The sequence below is a fragment of the Mesoplodon bidens genome, assembly GCF_964165515.1.
Source record: "Mesoplodon bidens genome assembly, chromosome: 17".
Classification (NCBI taxonomy): domain Eukaryota; kingdom Metazoa; phylum Chordata; class Mammalia; order Artiodactyla; family Ziphiidae; genus Mesoplodon; species Mesoplodon bidens.
Genome location: NC_138174.1, coordinates 8,958,884 through 8,980,665, shown reverse-complemented (window position 1 = coordinate 8,980,665; position 21,782 = coordinate 8,958,884). Strand labels below are relative to the sequence as shown.

The window sequence follows — 21,782 nt, the reverse complement described above, 5'->3', positions numbered from 1 at the left end:
CTTATCGTCAACTAAAATTATTTCACTTTCAAGGTCTAGGCCAGTGGGCGGTGGGGTGGGGGAGGGCTTTTGCAGAAGGCCTGCCTTCCACGCGGGCGGCCCGCGGAAGTGTCCAGTGTCCCACCCGGTGGGCCTCTCCCCCCAGGGTGAAGGGCACCGGGAAGTGGGGGGGGGGGGACGGGGAGGCAGTGGGGGAGGGGGGCGGGGGTCGCGTTGCCCAGGTTTTCCCGGCTGTCAGTCTCCCAGCGTCCCCAGCTTTCCAGGTAGGGGCGACCCCTCCCACGCAGCGCAGTTCGGGCGGGTGGGAAGGAGGGGCTGGGCTCCGAGCGCCCGCCCCTCCATCTATCACATGGCCGGAGAGCCACAAAAACAACAGCTTTGGCCAAGACCGTGACTTCAGGAAGGGGAAAGCAGTGTTCTCGCAGCCAGCCCCCACCCCATGGAGGAGAGTTTTCTTGAATCCTTTGGGAGGCTGAGCCTCCGGCAGCAGCAGCAGCCACCTCGGCCGCCCGCCCCGCCGCCCACGCGTGGGACACCTCCGCGCCGCCACAGCTTTCGGAAACACCTCTACCTCCTGCGAGGCCTCCCGGGCTCGGGGAAAACTACGCTGGCCAGGTAATGACGCGTCCGGGCGCCGCGCGCGGACCCGGCCGAGCGAGCCCCCTGCCCGGCCCCGGCCCGAGCCTGCCGGGGGGAAGCCGGGCCGCGGGCTCGAGACGCGGGTGGCCCGTCCCGTTGGTTTCCATGCTGCACCCTCGCAGGAGGACGGCTGTCGGCACTGCGCCTGGCGCGAGCCCCAGATGGCACCGGCCCCCGCGCGGCCCCTGCGCCAGCCGGGCGGGTAGCCTTCGCCCCCAGCCTCGCAGCGCGGGGTCGGGGGCCCGCGGACAGTCTTCTTCAGGAAAGCCCGATGGCGACTGCAGAGGAAATCGCCGGGCCTCCCGCTGGCACGCAGGCACCCGCCATGGTGCGGCAACAGGCGTTTTAAACCTGAGCGGAGAAGCGGGGGCCCAGGGGCAGGGGCCCAGGGGCAGGGGCTGGGACCCGGGCGCGCGGCCGCGTAGAAAATCTGGCGGAGGGAGGCAGCCCTGCGTGTGCTTTGGCGGCTGCGAAGGCGCACAGGTGCGGGGAGGGGGTTGCGCGGCCGCTGGAGGCCGTCATTGACACAGCTTCGCAACGGGAGCCCAAATTGGTTTACTCGCTAGGTGCGCCAGCGGCCCCCGTACCGGGTCAGAGCGAATTGCACGGCCTCGTTGCTGGGGCCACGTTGCTAGGCCCTCCGCTCCAGCCTCAGCTCCCTCCACTCTGTCCTGCGCCTGATGTTCCTGCAGCGCTGAACTGTTTCTCTCCTTGCCTTTGCTGGCGCTGCCCCGCGTGCCTGGTTTGCCTGCTCGGCTTGCCCTCTACCGCCCTCTCCCCTACTGATTCCACCAGCCCTTTACGACTCAGGCTTATTAGTTCTCGCCCTCTGGGCTCCACCGCTTCCTGTTTACACCTCTGTGGCTGCGCTTGGTTTTGCACATGGTTTTGTTTATCCTTCTGTAAGTTTCTTGAAGGTAGGGGCCGTATCTTACCCTGCAAAGCACAGTGTCTAGTAGTAGTATGTGTTCATTGGAAGTGGTCCCTTGCCCTCAAAGAGCTTTCCATCTCACCAGAGAGGTAAGGCTAGCTGTAGAACCATGGGACTGGCCATAGAACTGTGGAACCAATGAAGAAGAATCAAGGTCGTAGCACACATTGAGAAGCGGATTTGAATGGTACACAAAGACCGTGGGAGGAGGGTCTGGGTCCTTTAGGGTCAGGGAACTGTGCCAGCCCTGGTGGTGTGCTGCCAGTTTTAGTTAGGATTCCTGGTTGATTTGTGGAGTAGAAGCCTTTAGCAAAACAATATTGCTACATTTTCACAGATTCAAGAGATGGGCGACTTCCAAAGGGCCATTGGTACCCTTTTCTAAGAAACACGCACATTTCAATAGGCCTTCTCTCTGGCTGGGTAGAGAATGAGGGAGCCTGCCTAGAACCCAGCAGAACTTGGTTATTTTATGATACAGTCATGGTGGGTACATCTGTTACCAACAAGGTATCTTCTGAAATCAAATCCCGATCAGTTTTACTGTGGCTTTGCTGATCTGTGGCCTATCACACACTGTCCGAGAAGGCAGTAAACATCTTTGGCCAGATTTTGTTTATAACTAAAGAAGGGAAGTAATAGGGTGAGTGGAAGGTGCACAGAATTGAACAGCAGAAGCCGTGAGCTTTGGACCTCACTTTCCTCATCTCTAAAGCGAGTGGATTGGCCTGGGTAGTCTTTAAGGTCCCTCTGGCTCTAACATTCTTACACTTTTAGGATTTTAATTCCTGGTTGACATTTGGCTAAGCGGAAGACATCGGATGAGAGACCAACTTATTAAAGAACATCTCTCTAGGGACGACTGGCATGAGCACTGCCCTGGGAGTCTGAAGATTGTGCCTTTAGATCCTCTTCTTCACAAAATAGTTGGTGACTTTGGGCAATCACCTGCCTTTTCTTTTTACTTTCCTTTACATGTGAATACTGAGAAGGAATTAGTTGATTTACTGAAGATCTTTCTAGCTCTTAATTTCTAGTTGTCAGACTTAAAGATGTTTTGTTAATAATGGCTAGGTAAGGAGCTCTGACCTTTGAGTCAGTTTATGACTTCCTTTTTTTTTTTTTTTTCTTTGCCTGTGCCCCACGGCTTGTGGGATCTTAGTTCCCCGACCAGGGATTGAACCCGCACCCCCTGCACTGGAAGTGCGGAGTCTTAACCACTGGACTGCCAGGGAGGTCCAGGCTCTGCCACTGACTAGCTATGACCTCAACTCCTCTGCACCTCAGCTTCCTTCCCTTTTAAATAGGGCTATCTGCTCTGTCTACTTCAGAGGACTCTTGTGGGGATTAAATGTGTATGAGAGAACTTGTTAAACTTTAAAGTGCTGTATAAATTTTAAGAGGCATTAGTTACTGCCGAAGATGTTGATCAGCAGAGATCATTTTCAAGGTGTTCTTAGGGAGAAGTCTGGCTCTGAAGTGAAGGAGGCAGCTGGGAGTTGACATTGTGAGTCCTCTTGATAGGCTGGGCATTGGCAGTTCTGAGAGCACAGGACTTTGGCCCTGCTCTGGGGTGTGTTGTGCATTTACATGGAAGTCAGGAAAGTAGGCAAGGATACAGTCCACAGCTCAGCGAGGAGAGAGGTCTGCAGGGAGGATGCAAGGGTAGTGGATGTGACAGGCCATGTCCCTCAAGGACCTGCCTGCCCCACTTTTTTGTTGGGGGGTCAGTTTGGGGAGAGAAGGAGAATGGCAAATTGTTAAAAAATACATGTGTAAGAAAATAGTAAGACTGTAAGTCTATCTTATGTATTGTTGGATTCTGGGAAATTCATATTTTCATTATTCTATGTATTTTCCAAATTTTCTATAATGGACATGTATTTCTTGGATCAGAAAAATAAAACTTTTTTCTTTAAAACTTGGAGATCGTTTTTACAAATGCGGGTTCAGCTTTTTCCTGCTTAACTTCTGTTTCTCATTTGATTAAAGAATTAAAAATGTTTTTGAAATTAGGATATGTCTGGTCTTCCAAATCAATGTTAGATTTCTATGCTTTTCACCTATATGTTTTCATAGTTTGCAGGGACTGGAATGTGGAAACCATCTATTTAAATTCTTTGGACAGGTTTAAAAAAAGCAGTTGGAGTTGTCTCTGGTTTAAAATTTTTAAGTACATCAGAGTACTAAAAATTTAGCCTGGCCCTTATATGTGTTTCGTCACCTCTATTTCATTTAAAAAGCATTTCAAAAATAGGTTCTTACCATTGACCTGTAAGTCCTGCTTCCAGGAATTCATCCTAAGACAATAACTGGACAAGTGCATGAGGATAGAGGGATGTTCAAGCAGAGTTTTTGATGTGATAGAAAAAAATATGAAAAAGAAAAAAATGTGAGCCAACTTAAGTGTACAGAAATAGAGGATTGGCTTATAAGTCATGAGTCATTAGTGAGAACATAGATGTACATTTGACTGCAAATAAATGCACAAAAATCCCATTTTCTGTTCAAAGAAATGTGTAAAAAGATATTGTTCATAGTGTTAATGCAAGTTAGTGTGCTGGACTCACAGTGAGGCCAAACAAACTGAAACGTCGGAGTTTGGAACAGAGGAAGGTTTATTGGAAGGCCATGCAAGGAGAAGAGGTGGCTCCTGCCCTAAGAAGTCCTGAGCTTCCAGAAGGGCTTGGGCAATGCACTTTTTTTTTTTTTTTTTTTTTTTTGCAGTGTGTGGCCCTCTCATTGTTGTGGCCTCTCCCGTTGCGGAGCACAGGCTCCGGACGCGCAGGCCCAGAGGCCATGGCTCACGGGCCCAGCCGCTCCGCGGCATGTGGGATCCTCCCGGACCGGGGCATGAACCCGCGTCTGCTGCATCGGCAGGCAGACTCCCAACCACTGCACCACCAGGGAAGCCCTTTGCACTTTCAAAAGCCAGGTGGAGGGGGCGGGTCTCAGGGTATGTGATCAGCTTGTGCACGGTTCTCTGATTGGCTGATGGTGAGGTAGCAGGGTGGTATCACAGGGATTAACATTATCAGTCCTTAGGCTCCAGGAGGCCTGGAGCTGTGTGTTTATGGTCATCAAGTAGTTAACGTCTTCCATTTGTCAGAGAGGGGATTTTTTTACATCTGCAAGACAACTCAGGAAATGTGCGTCAAATACTGTTATCTAGATACTTCAGAGAGAAGCCAAAGCAGAGGATATGGGGGAAGGCCTGTCCAGAGAATGCCCCCATGGGGTCCTGCTAGGTTACAATAGTTGTTGATTTTTTTTTTTTTTTTTCTTTTTGCGGTATGCGGGCCTCTCACTGTTGTGGCCTCTCCCGTTGCGGAGCACAGGCTCCGGATGCGCAGGCCCAGCGGCCATGGCTCACGGGCCCAGCCGCTCCGCGGCATATGGGATCCCCCCAGACCGGGGCACGAACCCGTATCCCCTGCATCGGCAGGCGGACTCTCAACCACTGCGCCACCAGGGAGGCCCTAGTTGTTGATTTTTAGGCAGTGAGATGGAATATAGACTTTTGCCCCTGAGTTATTTTCTTATTTTTTTCCACAACAAATACATATTACTTGTTAACTTTTTAAAGGTGAAGATAACTTTTTAAGTTAGCTGCAAATAGTTTTATTCAGTAACTTGGCTCGATAGACCTAGGTTGTGTGATGAAGCATTTATTAAATAACCAAGTAAATATGTCATTTTCTATATAAAAAGGCTTTCCTAGGTTTATTCTCGATTGGATGTACTAGGAAGCTTTTTTAATCTGTAAGGAGACTGATTTTAATTATTTGGTGCTATTAATTAATTATTTAATATTTTATTAATTTTTATTAATTAGCATATGAACTAGCATAGGTCACTTAATTTGAACACTTCAGGTTCTTCTTCATTAAAATGAAGCTAATATTCCATTAGTAAGTTTATTGTGAGGATTTAAGGTACTGTGGTCAACAAGGATATGATTATGAATGTGAAAGCACCGACGAATGTGTGGGCCATATAAATACCAACTACTGTTAATTTTTCACTAGTCAACAATAGTAGTATTTACTGAGTACTTATAAGACTGTTAGCACTTGCTTAGTAAGATATATACAAAATAAGATTAAGAGGAGCCTACACAAGACCAACAAATGGAGGACAATAACCAGTACACTGCTGTGGGTAAGTAAAGTCTCATGGGGAATAGCCTGCTCTTTGCTGGTGGTGTTCAAGGCCAGGGGAGTCACTGAGCATGGTTAGGAAGATGGGATAATTAGGGAAGAGCTAGTCTCCTCCCTGTGGAGATGGTTCTTGACCTGGCCTTGAAGACCAGGAGGATGTGACTGAACAAAGGAAGAGGATTACCATCATGAATAAGGAGATGGAGATGGGAAAGAGCTGGATGTTCTAGGCTCAAGGGGAGCGTGGTTTTACTGCAGTGGGTTGTTTATATTAGTGAGTGTGTTGGTTAGGTAAACCCAGGGCCAGGTCATGGAGAATGTTAAAATCTGGATAAAGGAGTACAGGGTTGAGAGAAGAAACAGGATTCCAATCCTAAAACCCTTTCACTCTCAGCACGTGGTCCAGAACTGTTTCTTTTTCCACAGCTGAACTGATAAACTCATTTGGATCTGCACTTGTTCTATCCTCTGACTTCAGTGAAAACATCTGTGGACGTCTCTTTACCTCTGTGCTTTCTTCTGTGCGTGTGTGGACATTTTAACTGCTTTTAAGTGTCCAGTTAATTGGTATTAATTACATGATGTGCAACCATCACCACTATCTTTTTTTTTTTTTTTTTTTTTGCGGTATGGACCCAGCTGCTCTGCGGCATGTGGGATCCTCCCAGACCGGGGCACGAACCCATGTCCCCTGCACCGGCAGGCGGACCCTCAACCACTGCGCCACCAGGGAAGCCCACCACTATCTTTTTAAAAAAAATTTTATCACCACAAACAGAAACTCTGTACCCATTAAGCAATAACTCCTCATCCTCCTGCCCTCCCCTCAGCCCCTGGTAACCTCTGATCTACTTTCTGTCGCCATGTATTTGCCTACTCTAGATACCTCATGTAAGTGGAATCATACAGTATTTGTCCTTTCGTGTCTGGCTTATTTCACTTAGCTTAATGTTTTCAGGCTTCATCCATGTTGTAGCATATGTCAGAACCTCATTACTTCGTGGCTGAATAGCATTCCCTTGCATGCATATACCACTAAATTGTCCTTTTGAAATGAAATGAAATGAAACGGCAATAGTATAGTCTTTTCTTTTTCTTAATGACGTTATTTGAAAAATTAAAAGTTGTCAACCTTAAGTCAGTCCCCGGAATTTTTTTGAATCTTTACGTATCAATCAAAGCAAAGTCTGGGAATCACACTCTAGGACATATGTCCTTTGCAGTGTGCTAGTTTGTTTTGGCACCATCAAAAATGGTTTGTAACATGGATTCGGTAGGTTCAAAGGATGTTCACTGACAGCTGTCTTTTCTCCTCATCCTTATCTCTGGACGACATGGAATTTTCCATCAAAAGAAATACCTTTTCATTATTTCTTGGCATTAGAGCTTTCCAAGGAGGTGAAAGGATGCTTTCCTGATGTGATGCAATGATGGGACAGAGATGGGGACAAACGTATACTTTACAAACAAACACAATTTTTAAAAAAATACAGGAAACAGTGAGAATAGGGGATTAGTTAACTAAGTAGTGAGTAATTAGACCCCAAAGTGTACTCACTCCACAGTGCTCTAAGCCAGCAGGCCTGGACCATGGTGTTTTTAATTATGAGGCTAGGGATCTCATAAATAAAAGCAAGGTCAAGGGGCTTCCCTGGTGGCTCAGTGGTTGAGAGTCCGCCTGCCGATGCAGGGGACATGGGTTCGTGCCCTGGTCCGGGAGGATCCCACATACTGCGGAGCGGCTGGGCCTGTGGGCCATGGCCACTGGGCCTGCGTGTCTGGAGCCTGTGCTCCGCAACGGGAGAGGCCACAACAGTGAGAGGCCCGCGTACTGCAAAAAAAAAAAAAAAAAAAAAAAGCAAGGTCAAAACAGGAAGTTGGCAGTATTCCAAGTCTGCGTGTATGAAAGTAGAGTATCAGGCAGGTGACATCTCAGAGTTTTAGCCACTTAGGTCTACTTAGAGAAGCTACTTTTTATATTTTTAGTAATTTTCCTAAGGTGGGTCCTAAATCTCTTCTCCCCATCGCTGAGAATCCTTGCAGTGCCTCTCTTTGGAGGCTGGGATGAATGAGTACTATATGTGCTTCCTATGTTCACAGAGAGTAAGAACACACTCTGCAGTATGTGTGCACAATCACTTACTAGAAAGGTAACACAGGAGAATCCCCACCACCATAGTCCTGGAGCGGTCGGGGTAGTGGAAGAAGACCCTGCTGAATTGGGCAATATAGTGTCGCAGATGTGGTTATGATTAGAGAAGCAGTAGGAATAGAGGAAGAAATGAAAGGGGAAGAATATTTTCATAGGAAAATCTCAGGAAATGAACAGGAAGTTCCCACAGAGTTCATCTAGTCCAATCTCAAGACACTAAAGTCTGAGAAGTTATATACTTTTAAAAAATTTTATTGAAGTATAGTTGATTTACAATGTGTAATTTCTGTGCAGCAAAGTGACTCAGTTATACATATATATACACACACATATATATATTTTTTTCATATTCTTTTCCATTATGGTTTGTCACAGAATATTGAATATGGTTGCCTGTGCTATACAGTATGACCTTTTTGTTTATCCATCCTATATCTAATAGTTTGCCTCTGCTAATCCTAAACTCCCATTCCTTCCCTCCCCTACCTTTTGCCTCCCCCTTGGCAACCACAAGTCTGTTCTCTATATCTGTGAGTCTGGTTTTGTTTTGTAGATATGTTGATTTGTATCGAATTTTAGATTCCACATATAAGTGGTATCACTTGGTATTGGTCTTTCTCTTTCTGACTTACTTTGCTTAGTATGATAATCTCTAGTTGTATCCATATTGCTGCAAATGACATTAGTTCAAGAAGTTGTATATGTTGATCAAGTTCATAGCAATGAATTCTCCTTATTTCTAATCAGAGCTTTTTCTTCTGCACCAAAGGAAGAGGCTAGTGGGAGTAAGGTGGTAAAAGTATAATGAGGTTGGTTTCGATCTACTGTTCATGAATAAAACAGGTAAAGGCCCTATTAAGTGGGCTTTGTTTACCTGGATTTCAACTGTCTGGGTAAGGAAGCCACATGTTATTATTTGTCAGTATTGGTGATATGTTTCTTCTAATATTAAAAAAAAATTACCAAGGAATTAATTTTATTTATTTATTTATTTTATTTTCGGCTGTGTTTTGAGTCTCCATTGCTGCACGTGGGCTTTCTCTAGTTGGGGTGAGCTGGGGCTACTCTTCATTGCAGTGCGTGGGTTTCTCATTGCGGTGGCTTCTGTTGTTGCGGAGCACGGGCTCTAGACACAAGGGCTTCAGTAGTTGTGGCACACAGGCTCAGTAGTTGTGGCTGGCAGGCTCTAGAGCGCAGGCTCAGTAGTTGTGGCGCATGGGCTTAGTTTCTCTGTGGCATGTGGGATCTTCCTGGACCAGGGCTCAAACCCGTGTCCCCTGCATTAGCAGGTGGATTCTCAACCAGTGCGCCACCAGGGAAGCCCCAATTTTCTTTATTAATGTGGTACCATTGAGGGCCATGGGAAGAGATGAGATTTGGATTTCTAAATAAGTATTCATATTTATCCTGACTATGATGTGTTGGGGAGAGATAGCCAACACTGACCTCCCAGGGTTATCTCATGTTTCTTCCTCATTCGCTCACATGACAGGATATTTATAACATAACCCAACTTAGTGCCCTGGTTCCTTCTTGGCATTTTGACGAACTCTTCTCTATATAATGGCAACCGTTCTAGGCCCATTCGGACTCTAGAGGAACCCAATATGAAATTATTATCATTCCAAGTTACCTAAAGATAGCTAGGCTCTATGAGATGGAGGAAATAGTACGATAACAGGAAAACTAGTCTCACGTCTGATTGTTCCTTCATAACGCTCTCCGTCGCATTGCAGGCATGGCTTGGGGAGAAGGCTATCTGTTTTGATCAAGGTAAGAGCCTGGGAAAGGGTACGGCAGTAATGGAGACAGAAAAGAAAGCCCACATTTACTGAGTATTGGCTGTGCAGGCACTATATATGCTAGCTTACTGGATCTTTACAATAATCCTAACATGGAGTGTTTTTATGTTACAGATGAGGACGTTAGGATCAGAGAATCATGCATTTGATTCTGAGATTCAGGATTTCATAATGCACAAAGTGGTCTTACCTTACCAGCAATGTTCATGGACAAAAACACCTACATCCACTTTTGACGATTAAGGAGTCCTGTTGAAGTATTGTGTAACTAGGATATTTCAGTGTTCTTTACCCATACTTTTTAAGGTTATGATGAAGAAAAGGGTCTGAAAGGGGCCTTCTCTGCCATCCAGAAAGGCCCTCTGGATAGTAGCACCTCTCCAACCTTCTTTGCCCCTTACTTTGACTTTCTTTTCTTTCTTGAACTTAGCACCACTTGGCATATACATACTTGTTTATTATCTATTTCTTTTATGAGAAGGTAAGCTTCATGTGATGCAAGCTCCATGAGATCAGGAGCTTTATTTTGTTCAGTCCCTAAAAGAAGGCCTGGCACATAGTAGGCCTAAATATTTGATGGATGTGTTAATGCCAGAAACTTCCTAAGAGTTGGTAGCTCAGAATCAGCATGGGTCTTGAGTAAACAACAAAACCAAAAAGGAGATTATTCACATAAAGAGAAATGTAAAAGAATGCATGAGCTGTTGAGAATAGACAAGAGGGGGGAAAATATAGAAAAAGAAAAAAAAACTTCTCTTTAATTCCGTTCATAAGAAACTCATTCTTATGTTTTACATGTGAAAATGTTTCATGTGCCATCTCCTTCACCCAATAGTTATCCTAAAGAGGGATTTAAAAATAAGTATCAAAGATACAGCTGTTTTCCCATTTAAACAGCAGTCAAAAAAGAGCCCAAAGTGACAGTTTTCCTGTCTGGCCACTGTTCTGTTGTCTGTATCTGCTTTATGACATTTTGGGAAAACACAGCTAAAAACAAGTTAGTGCTGAGGTGGGTGTGCTTCTGATTCCTTCTCCTCTTCAGAGCATGGCTGAGTTGAAAACATAAAACATAGCCTGTGGCATTTCTGGATTCTCTGGAAGGGTGTTGTTCACATTCAAGATACTGAAAGGAATTTCTCCTAGAAACTGCAGTGGAGCCACACTGGCACATGAGGGCTGTTAGTCTGGTTTTGGATCTCATAAACATGCCCTACTTTGGAGGTGTGAGGAGTGAGGGCAAGAGTGAGCAGTAGGACAGCCTGGGAACTCTTCACTGGAGTCCCCTTAGCCACTGTGGCTTGGCGGTATCCATGGTGCTGGTGATGGTTGAGCTCCATCTCTCCAAGGGCGGGGCTCAGCCTTGGCATGGTGGTTGGCAGCACCGAGAAGGGCAGGCTACACCGGGCTTCAGGGGAGACTGGCCCGAGATGTTTACAGCCATGTCTCCCTCCCCATTCTCCTCAGGTTGTTGGGTCACTGAATCTGTTTCCTGCCTCCCAGCTTAAAGTTCTTGAGGAGAATTCCAATAACATCTAGAGGAAGTACTGGAATCTAAGAATTCTCTCTCCCAGTCCTCTTTGGGGGTAAATCTGAGGTTTGGGTAAAATTCTCAACATGTAAAGATGAGTAAATAGAAGTTCTCCTCACACAGTTTGGGACCCTATACAAAGTTTACATAATTAAGACAACAGAGCCTAACATTCAAGAACCATTCATACAGCTACCAAGTATTTATTTATTGATTGATTGATTGATGGATTGATTGATTGCGGTACGCGGGCCTCTCACTGCTGTGGCCTCTCCCGTCGTGGAGCACAGGCTCCGGATGCGCAGGCTCAGCGGCCACGGCTCACGGGCCCAGCCGCTCCGCGGCATGTGGGATCTTCCTGGAGCAGGGCAGGAACCCGTTTCCCCTGCATCGGCAGGCGGACTCTCAACCACTGTGCCACCAGGGAAGCCCACCAAATATTTATTATCTCTCATGTACCTGACATTCTTCTAGATGCTTCGAATAGAGCAGTGAACAAAAGAAACAAAAATCCCTGCCTTCATGGAACATATATTCTATCAGAGAGAAAATTTTTTTTCTGAAGGAAAGAAGGAAATTTTAAATAACATCTGCTCTGCTCTTTCAAAAAACAAACAAAAAGGATTCCAAAGCTATCCCACTTGGAGTATATATCCTCAGGAGACATTCTACATATGCACAAGGAGATTGGCACAGTGATGTTCACGAAAAGTTGTTCATGATAGAGGAAATTGCAAACAACCTCAGTGTCACTAGAGAAAAGGATAAATGTGGTTTGTTTATTTTATAGCACTCGATCACAGTGGTTTAGTGTATAGCTCTGAGGCCAGAAGCCTGGGTTTTAATCCAGCTGTACCACTCACTGGTCTTTTTTTTTTCCGCCAGCTTTATTGAGGTGTAATTAACACATTGTGTAAATTTAAGGTGTACAATATGTTGATTTGATACATTTCTATATTGAAAAATGGTTACCACTGGACTTACCTGGTGGCGCAGTGGTTAAGAATCCGCCTGCCAGTACAGGGGACACGGGTTCGGCCCTGGTCTGGGAAGATCCCACGTGCCGCACAGCAACTAAGCCCGTGCACCGCAACTACTGAGCTTGCACTCTAGAGCACCTAGAGCCAGTGCTCCACAACAAGAGAAGCCACCGCAGTGAGAAGCCTGTGCACTGCAATGAAGAGTAGCTCCTGTTCGCAGCAACTAGAGAAAGCCTGTGCACAGCAACGAAGACCCAACACAGCCAAAAATAAATGAATAAATTAATTTAAAAAATGGTTACCACTGTTGTTAGCCAATGCCTCCATTGTGCCACATAATTACCATTCCTTTTTTTGTGATGAGAATATTTAAGATCTACTCTCTTAGCTACTTTCAAGTGTATAATAACAGTATTAACTATAACCACCATGCTGTGCATTAGATCCCCAGAATTTATTCATCTGATAATTGGAAGTTTGTACTCTTTGACCAACATTTCCCCATTTCCCACACCTTCAGCCCCTGGTAACCACCACTATACTCTTTCTATGAGTTCAACTTTTTTAGATTCCACATATAAGTGAGATCATACAGTATTTGTCTTTCTCTGATTTATTTCACAACATGATGCCGTTAAGGTTCATCCATGTTGTCACAAATGGCAGGATTTCCTTCTTTCTCTGGCAGAATATTCCATTGTATATACTTACCACATTTATCCATTTGTCCATTGACAGACACTTAGGTTGCTTTCATATCTTGGCTATTGTGAATAATGGTTCAGTGAACATGGGAGTGCAGATAACTTCAAGATCCTGTTTTCATTTCCTTTGGGTATATAACTAAAAGTGGGATTACTGGATTTTATGGTAGTTCTATTTTTAATTTTTTGAGAAACCTCCATTCTGTTTTCCACAGTGGCTGCACTAATTTACATTCCTTCCAACTGTGCACAAGGTGTTCCTTTTCTCCACGTCCTCGTCAACACTTTTAATCTCTTGTCTTCCTGATGATAGCCATTCTAACAGGTGTGAGCTGGTATCTCATTGTGGTTTTGATTTGCATTTCCCTGATGGTTAATGATGTTGAGCACCTTTTTATGTACCTGCTTGCCATTTGTATGTCTTCTTTGGAAAAATGTCTATTCAGATCCTCTGCCCATTTTTTAATTGGATTCTTTGGTTTTTGCTAATGAGTTATATGAGTTATTTATATATTTTGGATATTAATCCCTTATCAGATATGATTTGGAAATATTTTCTTCCGTTTGGTAGATTGCCTTTTTAGTTTGTTGATTGTTTCTTTTGCTGTGTAGAAGCTTTTCAGTTTGATGTAGTCTTATTAATTTTTGCTTTTATTGCTTTTGCTTTTTGGTGTAATATCCAAAAAATTATTGCCAAGACCAATGTCAAGGAGATTTCCCCCTATGCTTTCTTCTAGGAGTTTTATGGTTCAGGTCTTATGTTTAAGTCTTTACTCCATTTCAAGTTTTTGTGAGTGGTTTAAGATAGGGGTCCATTTCCATTCTGTCTTAACCACTGCCACATACTAAACTAAAATTTTAGATGGACTGGGGAGTAAAATATAATAGAAAAATATTATAATAGAATATAATAAAATAGAATAGAATAATAGAATGGATGAATATTTACATAATCTTGGGTTGGGAAAGACTGTTGTAAATGTATTATCAAAGACAAAGTAGAAAATAAAAGATGGATACATGTGACTAAGAAAACTTCTAATAACTGAGACTTGTATGTTAGAGTTCATTATAAACAAAATTAAAAAGAAATTGATGTACTTAAGAATTTTACATATTCAAAAAGAAAGCCATAAACCTCCCAGTAAGGAGGTTTTATTAGCACATGAAAATGCAGTTCACAAAAGAATATCTCTAAATGACCAGCACGCATAAGAAAAAGTATTTTAAACTTGCTGGTAATCAAAGAAATTGGGGCCAAACTAAATACCTAACCCCACAGAGCATTGGTTAAGTAAATTATGGTACATCCATATGAATAACTATGTCATAATCATTAAAAATAATGGCACAGAGTCATATTTCATGAGGTAGGAAATAATTGCTGTGGAAATAAGTTTGGTGAAAGTAAGTTGGTATTCTCTACATTATGTTTCTGTTTTTATGTAACAAAATATCAGATGAGAGAAAAAGAAAAAAATTCTGTCCCCGGAGAAAGGATCAAAATATTAATAATTATTTTTAAGTGGGGGAATATAGGAACCTCTCCTATTCTGCAGTTTTCTCTTTCAAAATATTTTGCCTTGAATATGTGTTACTTTGCTAATAAGAAAGGAAAACTAGTATTTTTAAGGTTGGTGTAGACGAAGACTCAGGAGCCAGCTTGAAGGGGCACCTGCTGGTCAGATTTGGGGCCATTTGCTCATCATAAAGAATAATGATGGTAAGCATTATTAAAAGGGGACAGGGAAAGAGAGCTCTTCCTTACTAGACAATGCCACCTAGTAAATACAGAAGAAATTACATGGGATAATCAGTATTTGCAATTCCCAGTGTAATAACTGATTTGGCAGTGATCGGCAATGAATGTAAAGATCGTTGAGGGAAAGGTTGTTGGGGAACAGGATGTTACATGGAGTCTCGTGTTTCACACCCCCCACCCACCAGCATTACATAGTATTACAAGGGAAGCAATGCACCTTTACAGTGGAGAGATCTAGCTGACAGCACCTTTTAGCCAAGTGGTCAAACTTAGCACGATGGTACAAACGGTCATTATGTGCAATCAGAAGTACACAAACATCACCTCTGTACGTTCCTTCTAAAAATGTTTAACCTGGATCTAATTATGAGGAAACAATCATGCAAACCCAGAATGTGGGGCAGTCTCAAGCCAACCGACTAGACTCTTCAAAAACGGAAACCAAAGAAGGCATGAGGACAGTTTAGATGAAAAGACACCAAAGAGATATAATAACCAAATGCAGTACTTGAACCTATGAAAGATATTATTGGCACCATGAAGGAAATTTTAAATTAAAAAAATCTATTAACCTTAGCTATTATAAATAGCTATAATATAAAATTACAATGTAAATTAATACACTTATAATTTATTTATTGTATATATAATATTCGTTATAATTTATAATTATAATAATGTAAATTAATGTTATTTTTAAGATGTGATATAATTATGTAGGAGAATGTTCTTACTCATAGAAGATACTTGACAAAGCATTTAGGAACAAAGTATCATGATGTCTGCAACTTACTTTTAAATGGTACATCAAAAATACATATGCGACAGATGTAAAATAAATGAGGCAAAATGTTAATAACTGTAGGTGAAGGGCAAGGAGTGTTCATAGTATTATTCCTTCAACTCATTTCTATAGGTTTGAACCTTTTCTACATATAAAAGGTTGGGGGGGGGAGTTCAGGTGGCAATAAAAAGGAGAGGGCAAGTATGGAATAAGTGAGACAAGGGACATGGCAGCCCAGTACAGTGTATGGATCTTGTTTAGCTCTTGATTCACACAAACCAATTATGGTAATATGTTTATGAGAAAATCAGGGAAATCTGAACGCTGATGCGGTATTTGCTGAAATGAAGTATGAAGCAGATGGAACAAAACTGGCCATATGATGATAATTGTTAAAGCTGGACGATGGGTACGTGGGGAATGATTATATTATTCTGCCTACTTTTGCATGTTGGAAAACTTTCGTAATAAAAAGTTAGGGGTACAACTCAAAATTAAATACTAATGTTGGACTTTTGTCAGCAAGTGGGGAGTAACTAATAGATATCTAAATATATTCCCATGGTTCTCTATTATTAAATAAAAGAATGATGTAAGTTGTGAAATCAAGATTACAGCCTTGAGTTTCTCTCATAGTAGTGCTTTCAAGTGAATTTGGGGGGAGCTGTGGAGGTGAAAACTATGTGGATGTAATTGTCTTTCTATTTTTTTCCCTTTTATTTTCATTCTCTCAATTTCCCTAATGCATGAGGCTCCTGACCACCATAAAGCAAGCTAGAGCTGGGGCATTATCCTCATCACTTCTGAAGCTGATGGAATGGTATTTATTGCTTCCACTTAAGTTTGAGACTCTCAAGCTTGTCTATTTAATCAGTTTTTCATTTAGGTAGGAGAGCTTTTATTGTCTTGCATATTCGAGATGTACCATGACTGCCAGTGCTAATTTAACATTCAGGTGAAGATAAAGCAAGTTTTCGAAGGAATGATCAGTAAGATCACAAAGACCGCTTTTTCTTCCTCCCCTGCCCACACATCCCATCAGAGTTGTAAAGGTGAAAAATACTCATATTTTTGCCTTCCTGTTTGTTAGGAGGACCATGTAGGCTACAGTGGAAAACATGAGTAGATAAGGCTATGTCTATGAAAAGAAAAACTCAACTCTGAAAATGGCAAAACAAAACCTATAAGTGGCAGACTTAGTAGGAAAACAAACCACATTTAGAAGGGATATCAAAAAAAAAGTCCTGGAACTAATATCCAGAGTTGCTTAACGTAGTACACAAAAGATAAGGAAAATAAGTTATGCAATATTATTTAAACTCTGAATGAAGCTTTCATGATTTAGACTAGATAATATTGATGAAAATAATTTAAAAACTGTAAAGCATTTACAAATATAAAATACACACACCTGAAAATGCAGTTAGTGTTGCCCTTAGATTTTCTTCTAAGGTGTCTTTATAATAATTGTTCTCATTGGAGGTTAAAGTTTGGATCTATGATTTGGGCTTTTCAGTTTGAGTGTCTTTAAAATCAAAAAGACATTTACAAGGAAACTATGCGAATTTGTTTCATCAGATCTTTATACTTTTCTTTCATGTCAGTTTCTGTATCTGTGGTAGATTTAAAATGGCCACATTTTCTTCACCACCTCTCCCATTATGTACACACTCCAATGTACTTTACTATGATGGCATGTAAACAGTCTTAGTTGGAAAATTTGACTTCATTTGTTTTTATTATTAATAAAATAACATACCTTACATTTGTAAAGTGCCTTACCTCTTGGAAAATGTTTTCCCATACCTAATCTCATTTGAGCCTTACTAGAAGCTCTGTTTAATAGGTAGTGATTATTATACAAGTTTTCAGTCAGGAAAACAGAAGCTTAGAGAGAGAGATCACATGACTGAGTAGTGGAAGAGTCAAGAATTGAACCCAAGTTTTCAGCCTAAGTGCTTCATTATCTGTGGTTTCAGTGCCTTGCGTTCTTTCCTGATTAAAGAGAATTCTTTTTTTTTTTTGTGCAGTACGCGGGCCTCTCACTGCTGCGGCCTCTCCCGTTGCGGAGCACAGGCTCCGGACGCGCAGGCCCAGCAGCCATGGCCCACGGGCCCAGCCGCTCCGCGGCACATGGGATCCTCCCGGACCGGGGCACGAACCCGCATCACCTGCAGCGGCAGGCGGACTCTCAACCACTGCACCACCAGGGAGGCCCAAAGAGAATTCTTGATGGAGACGAACAAACAGTTGAATAGTTCTGTTTTCTCTTTACATTTCCTGCCCTTGTCACCCTCCAACATTTTTTTCCTCCAACTTTTAAGTATCTTTTTATTCTGAGCATGGCCATTTTGTTATGTACTCTATTTGCCTGGTGAATTTGTTTGATATTAGAATTATGCTGGTGAGTGCTGCAGGGAGAAGAGAAATAAACATACGTTAATTGTGTCAGGTGCTGCGCGAGGCGCTTCCCCAAGTTATTAAGTCATCATCCTAACTTAGCGAGATAGGTGACGTTATCCACAGTTTTTACAGATGAGGAAAAGAGGCTCAGAGATTTACCCAGTTACCTATCTAGCATAATAGCCATCTTCTCCCCAGAGAAGTCTGAATAAGGATTTCAAGTGGGAACATCTTCTCTGTGAAGTTTTTTTTGTGCAGAACTTAATATGTTTTTTTGGTTTTTGTTTTGCTTTAAAGGGGAAACTCCATGATGGTTTTTCTTTTTTCTGCGATATTTTCATGTTTAGAGAGAGTGACAGAGGTTTAGGAAGGCATGGGGCATGTTGGAATCTGCCTCTTCTCCTGCTGTGGCTTTAAAAGTCGGTTTAGGTGACTGCTAAAATGTTCCCTAATAGAGGTAGCACACACATCACATCACCTCAATCTACATTTCATACCTCAGCAAGAACCAATATCTCAGGTGGGTCCTTATGGAGAACAGATCTCCAAGGCGAGGGGACCCAGGACAGTTGAGGGGATGCAGGAAGGGGCTGCAGCATGAGGGTGTGGGCAGTGGTGCATCACAGAGGAATGGCAGTAAGGGCTGTGCCCACAAGGAATGACTCTTGTCACACCCGCAGCATAGCCTCCAGAGGTTCATCTGGAGTCACTCCTGGTTGCTGCAAAAGTCAGTGGTGGTGGCCAGCACTTCCTAGCACTTCAAGAGCTGGGCACCACCCACAGTCCCATCAGCCTTCTCCTTCCCCCTGCGAAAGAGTGATGATACCTTCTAGAGAGAATAAGCATCTCATGTTTTTGAGATTCAACAACTCAAACCTGGTGGTCTCATAAACTGCTAAATGTTGGAGATGGAAGGAAATGATTTATATTATGAAAATGCATGGTCATAAAATAATCTCTTATTTCCCCACTTTCCAGACAATTGCAACACGACTTTCCCAGGGCCCTGATTTTCAGCACGGATGATTTTTTCTTCAGGGAAGATGGTGCCTATGAATTCAATCCTGACTTCCTGAAGGAAGCTCATGAATGGAACCAGAAAAGAGGTGACAAATTCCTTTTCACACCCCTGGTAAATCCTATTGTGCACATAAATTGTAGTTACTGCAAAATGAAAAAGTTTTATGGAAGGAGCTTAATCTAAAGTTCTGCCATTTTTTCCCCCAAACAGAATGCCAGAGTGTAACCTCCCTAGATTCCAGGAAAAAGAAAATTATTGATAGTGGGTTCTGAAATAGGTGGTATTGAAGTTGTATAATGAGCACATCCTGTAATAAAAATAACAAAATATGGAGTACACTCACCCTTCTCTGATTGTTGCTTGTTGTTCACTGTTATATAACATTGTGTTGCAGCAAGAAAAGCAATGAGGAATGGCATATCCCCCATTATTATTGATAATACCAACCTCCACGCCTGGGAAATGAAGCCCTATGCAGCCATGGTAGGAAGAAGTATCATTGTGAATTTTCAGTTATGGACATTTTGTGAGAAAGTTGAAACATTTGTTCTTTCTTCTTTTTCTGATCTTCCACGATCTCATATTCATTAATAGTTGTTCTCTCAGGGAGCAGGTAAAGAGGTTTTAGTGTTTCTCTGCTGTTCAATGGCTGAAATTTACTGAGATGCTAATACCACCTCAGGGTACATTTTTAAAATAGTCCTTGGTCTGAATTCTTGACAGCATTTCTGTCTTGATTGTTTTCCTAAGGGAAGGCATACATAGGAGCATCCGCTGAAACCTGCCAAGAAATGTTGGACTAGATGATGCCACCAGCGGAGTTGTAGATGATGTTCATAGCACACTTCTGTCTTCGCCACACTGGGGACTTCAGTACTATGTGGTGCTGCTGCATGGAAGTTCTAGGGCAATGTTTAAAAACAGATTAACACTGTAACCCTATTAAGATATTAGACTACAAATATAAATACACATATAAAGGTAACAACTCAGCTGTCTACTGTCAGAACAACGGATGAATAAAGCAATATGCACATTTTTCTTTATTTTTGAAATATGTCTGATCTGTTTTAAGACATATTTCATCTTTTGTGCTAATAAGTTTTCATTCCTTACTGAGTGTAGAAAACAGAAAAGATCCAGAAACATACAGGGGGAGGATGAAGACAGCTGAGTATTCTCCCTACTTGGCTAATTGTAAAGTGAATATCTCTATAACTCATGGCAGTCTTATCTTTAAGCCTCTTTTTACATTTCGGGCAAAGTAGCTTACATACAGGTATGCTTTTCTCTAACTGTACTTTCATCAGTTTTATTTAGGCCCAGACTGTGGGACTTTGGTGAATGTAGGAAAAATTAGCATCAACTTTGTGGTTACTTCAGTTCACGGATCGAGCATCCACTTGGGAGAGAAATGAATAGGGACATGAAGAGTCACGTTAATTAAGGCACAACTCAGAACCAAGAGTCGGGTTAACTGAGAGTGGCTTAAGGGAAGTCATTTTACTTTTTATTTTCTAATTTCTAGACATGCATAATCTTTTCCAGACATGCACAGCTATTAGTAAGACCCAGAAATTAAATATTTTCTGCCTATGATATCTGATATCCTTCCCAAATTAGAAGTGTCCATCTAAAGAATGCAGAGAAAAGCTGCTTACTTAGTTCTTTTCATTTTGTATTTTATAACACAATAAAAAAATAGTGATAATAGAAAGTTCAGTTTGAGATAAAAAAAAGTAGTGGTCAATTTATGAATGTAAACAATGTTTGATGTTTCTAATGGAAATGGTAATAATTTTCTAAGCTCAAGGAAATGGGGCACAGTGAATTGAGCCAAACTATATTGCATAGCAAGGAGAGCTACTTTTGGAGGGAAGAATATGTAAAGGATGTGGAAACCACTTTTGTTTCCCAAGCTCTGTGCCTATGGCACTCTCACTTTCTAAACCAAGGTATGAGGAATAGGCCAAGGCATTTGACAGCAGTGAGTCTATGATAGTCACATAAGGGACTTTGAGAAGCCATTGGAGTTCATTCCTCATTCCTGTGGACAGGGCATTTAAAACTAGTTCAGCTATCTATTTTTTAAATGTTCAAAACAAAGAACCTTTGTAATTTTCCATCATGGTAAATAGAATTATTCACAATTTATCATTGGGAACCGTAATATAATCTGAGAGTGGCTAAGTATGGAAATGTACCAACTGTATTTGTTAACATAAACTAAGGCATTGGATTACTGGTTAAACAAAAGGAATTTTAGAAAAGATTTGTAGTAACTGTTAAATGGCAGCATAAACATTCCCCAACATACATACCATGTCTTCAATGTTTTATGTACTTTTGAAAAATCAGGCACTTGAAAATAACTATGAAGTTATATTCCGAGAACCTGACACTCGCTGGAAATTCAACGTTCAAGAGTTAGCAAGGTACTTCTTTGTTTTTCTAGTTCCTCATTGTGTATCCTGCTATTTTCAGGTATTTCAGACCGAACAAAAGAATCTTTTCAGGCTGGAAATGGACATGGTAGTTTTCAGGCCAGAAATGGTAATTCTTGGAAATTGATAACTTTGGAATTATTAATGTGAAAGACTTTAGTTTGGGGTCAGTTTTCTAATATAATGCTAAATGCTAAATCTTGGCTTGGACTTGGTCCTTGAAAAGGACACATTTAACATTCTGCTAAAATGCTTCATTAATGAACATTTAAAAGCACTTTCCTCTGCATGGGATTGCACTTGTGAGTGATGTTTTTGCATTTAGGCTAAACAAAGATCTTTAGATGTTGAACAGTCTGTGGTTCATTTATGGTCTAGATGCTGCTTCTAGTTTGTAAAGCAGTAAATGTCCAAATAATACTAACTTGTTGACTGAATGCATGGGTTCTGATATTCACTATCTGTGCTACTT

The 21,782-nt window shown here is 42.1% G+C and overlaps 1 protein-coding gene across 4 annotated transcripts in view; it reads left to right on the top strand.

The window, feature by feature from the left end:
• Positions 1-21,782, top strand: part of N4BP2L1 (NEDD4 binding protein 2 like 1) — a 36,080-nt gene continuing 14,298 nt past the window's right edge. For 2 of the 4 annotated variants that reach the window (XM_081214784.1, XM_081214783.1), the window contains exons 1-4: positions 1-615; positions 18,824-18,951; positions 19,261-19,349; positions 21,225-21,301. In XM_081214784.1, the coding sequence (XP_081070910.1) occupies positions 440-615; positions 18,824-18,951; positions 19,261-19,349; positions 21,225-21,301 (470 nt within the window). In that variant the 5' untranslated portion in view covers positions 1-439. Of the gene's footprint in view, positions 616-18,823; positions 18,952-19,260; positions 19,350-21,224; positions 21,302-21,350; positions 21,420-21,782 lie in introns of all 4 variants that reach the window. The other 2 variants (XM_081214785.1, XM_081214786.1) reach the window with 2 other exon arrangements.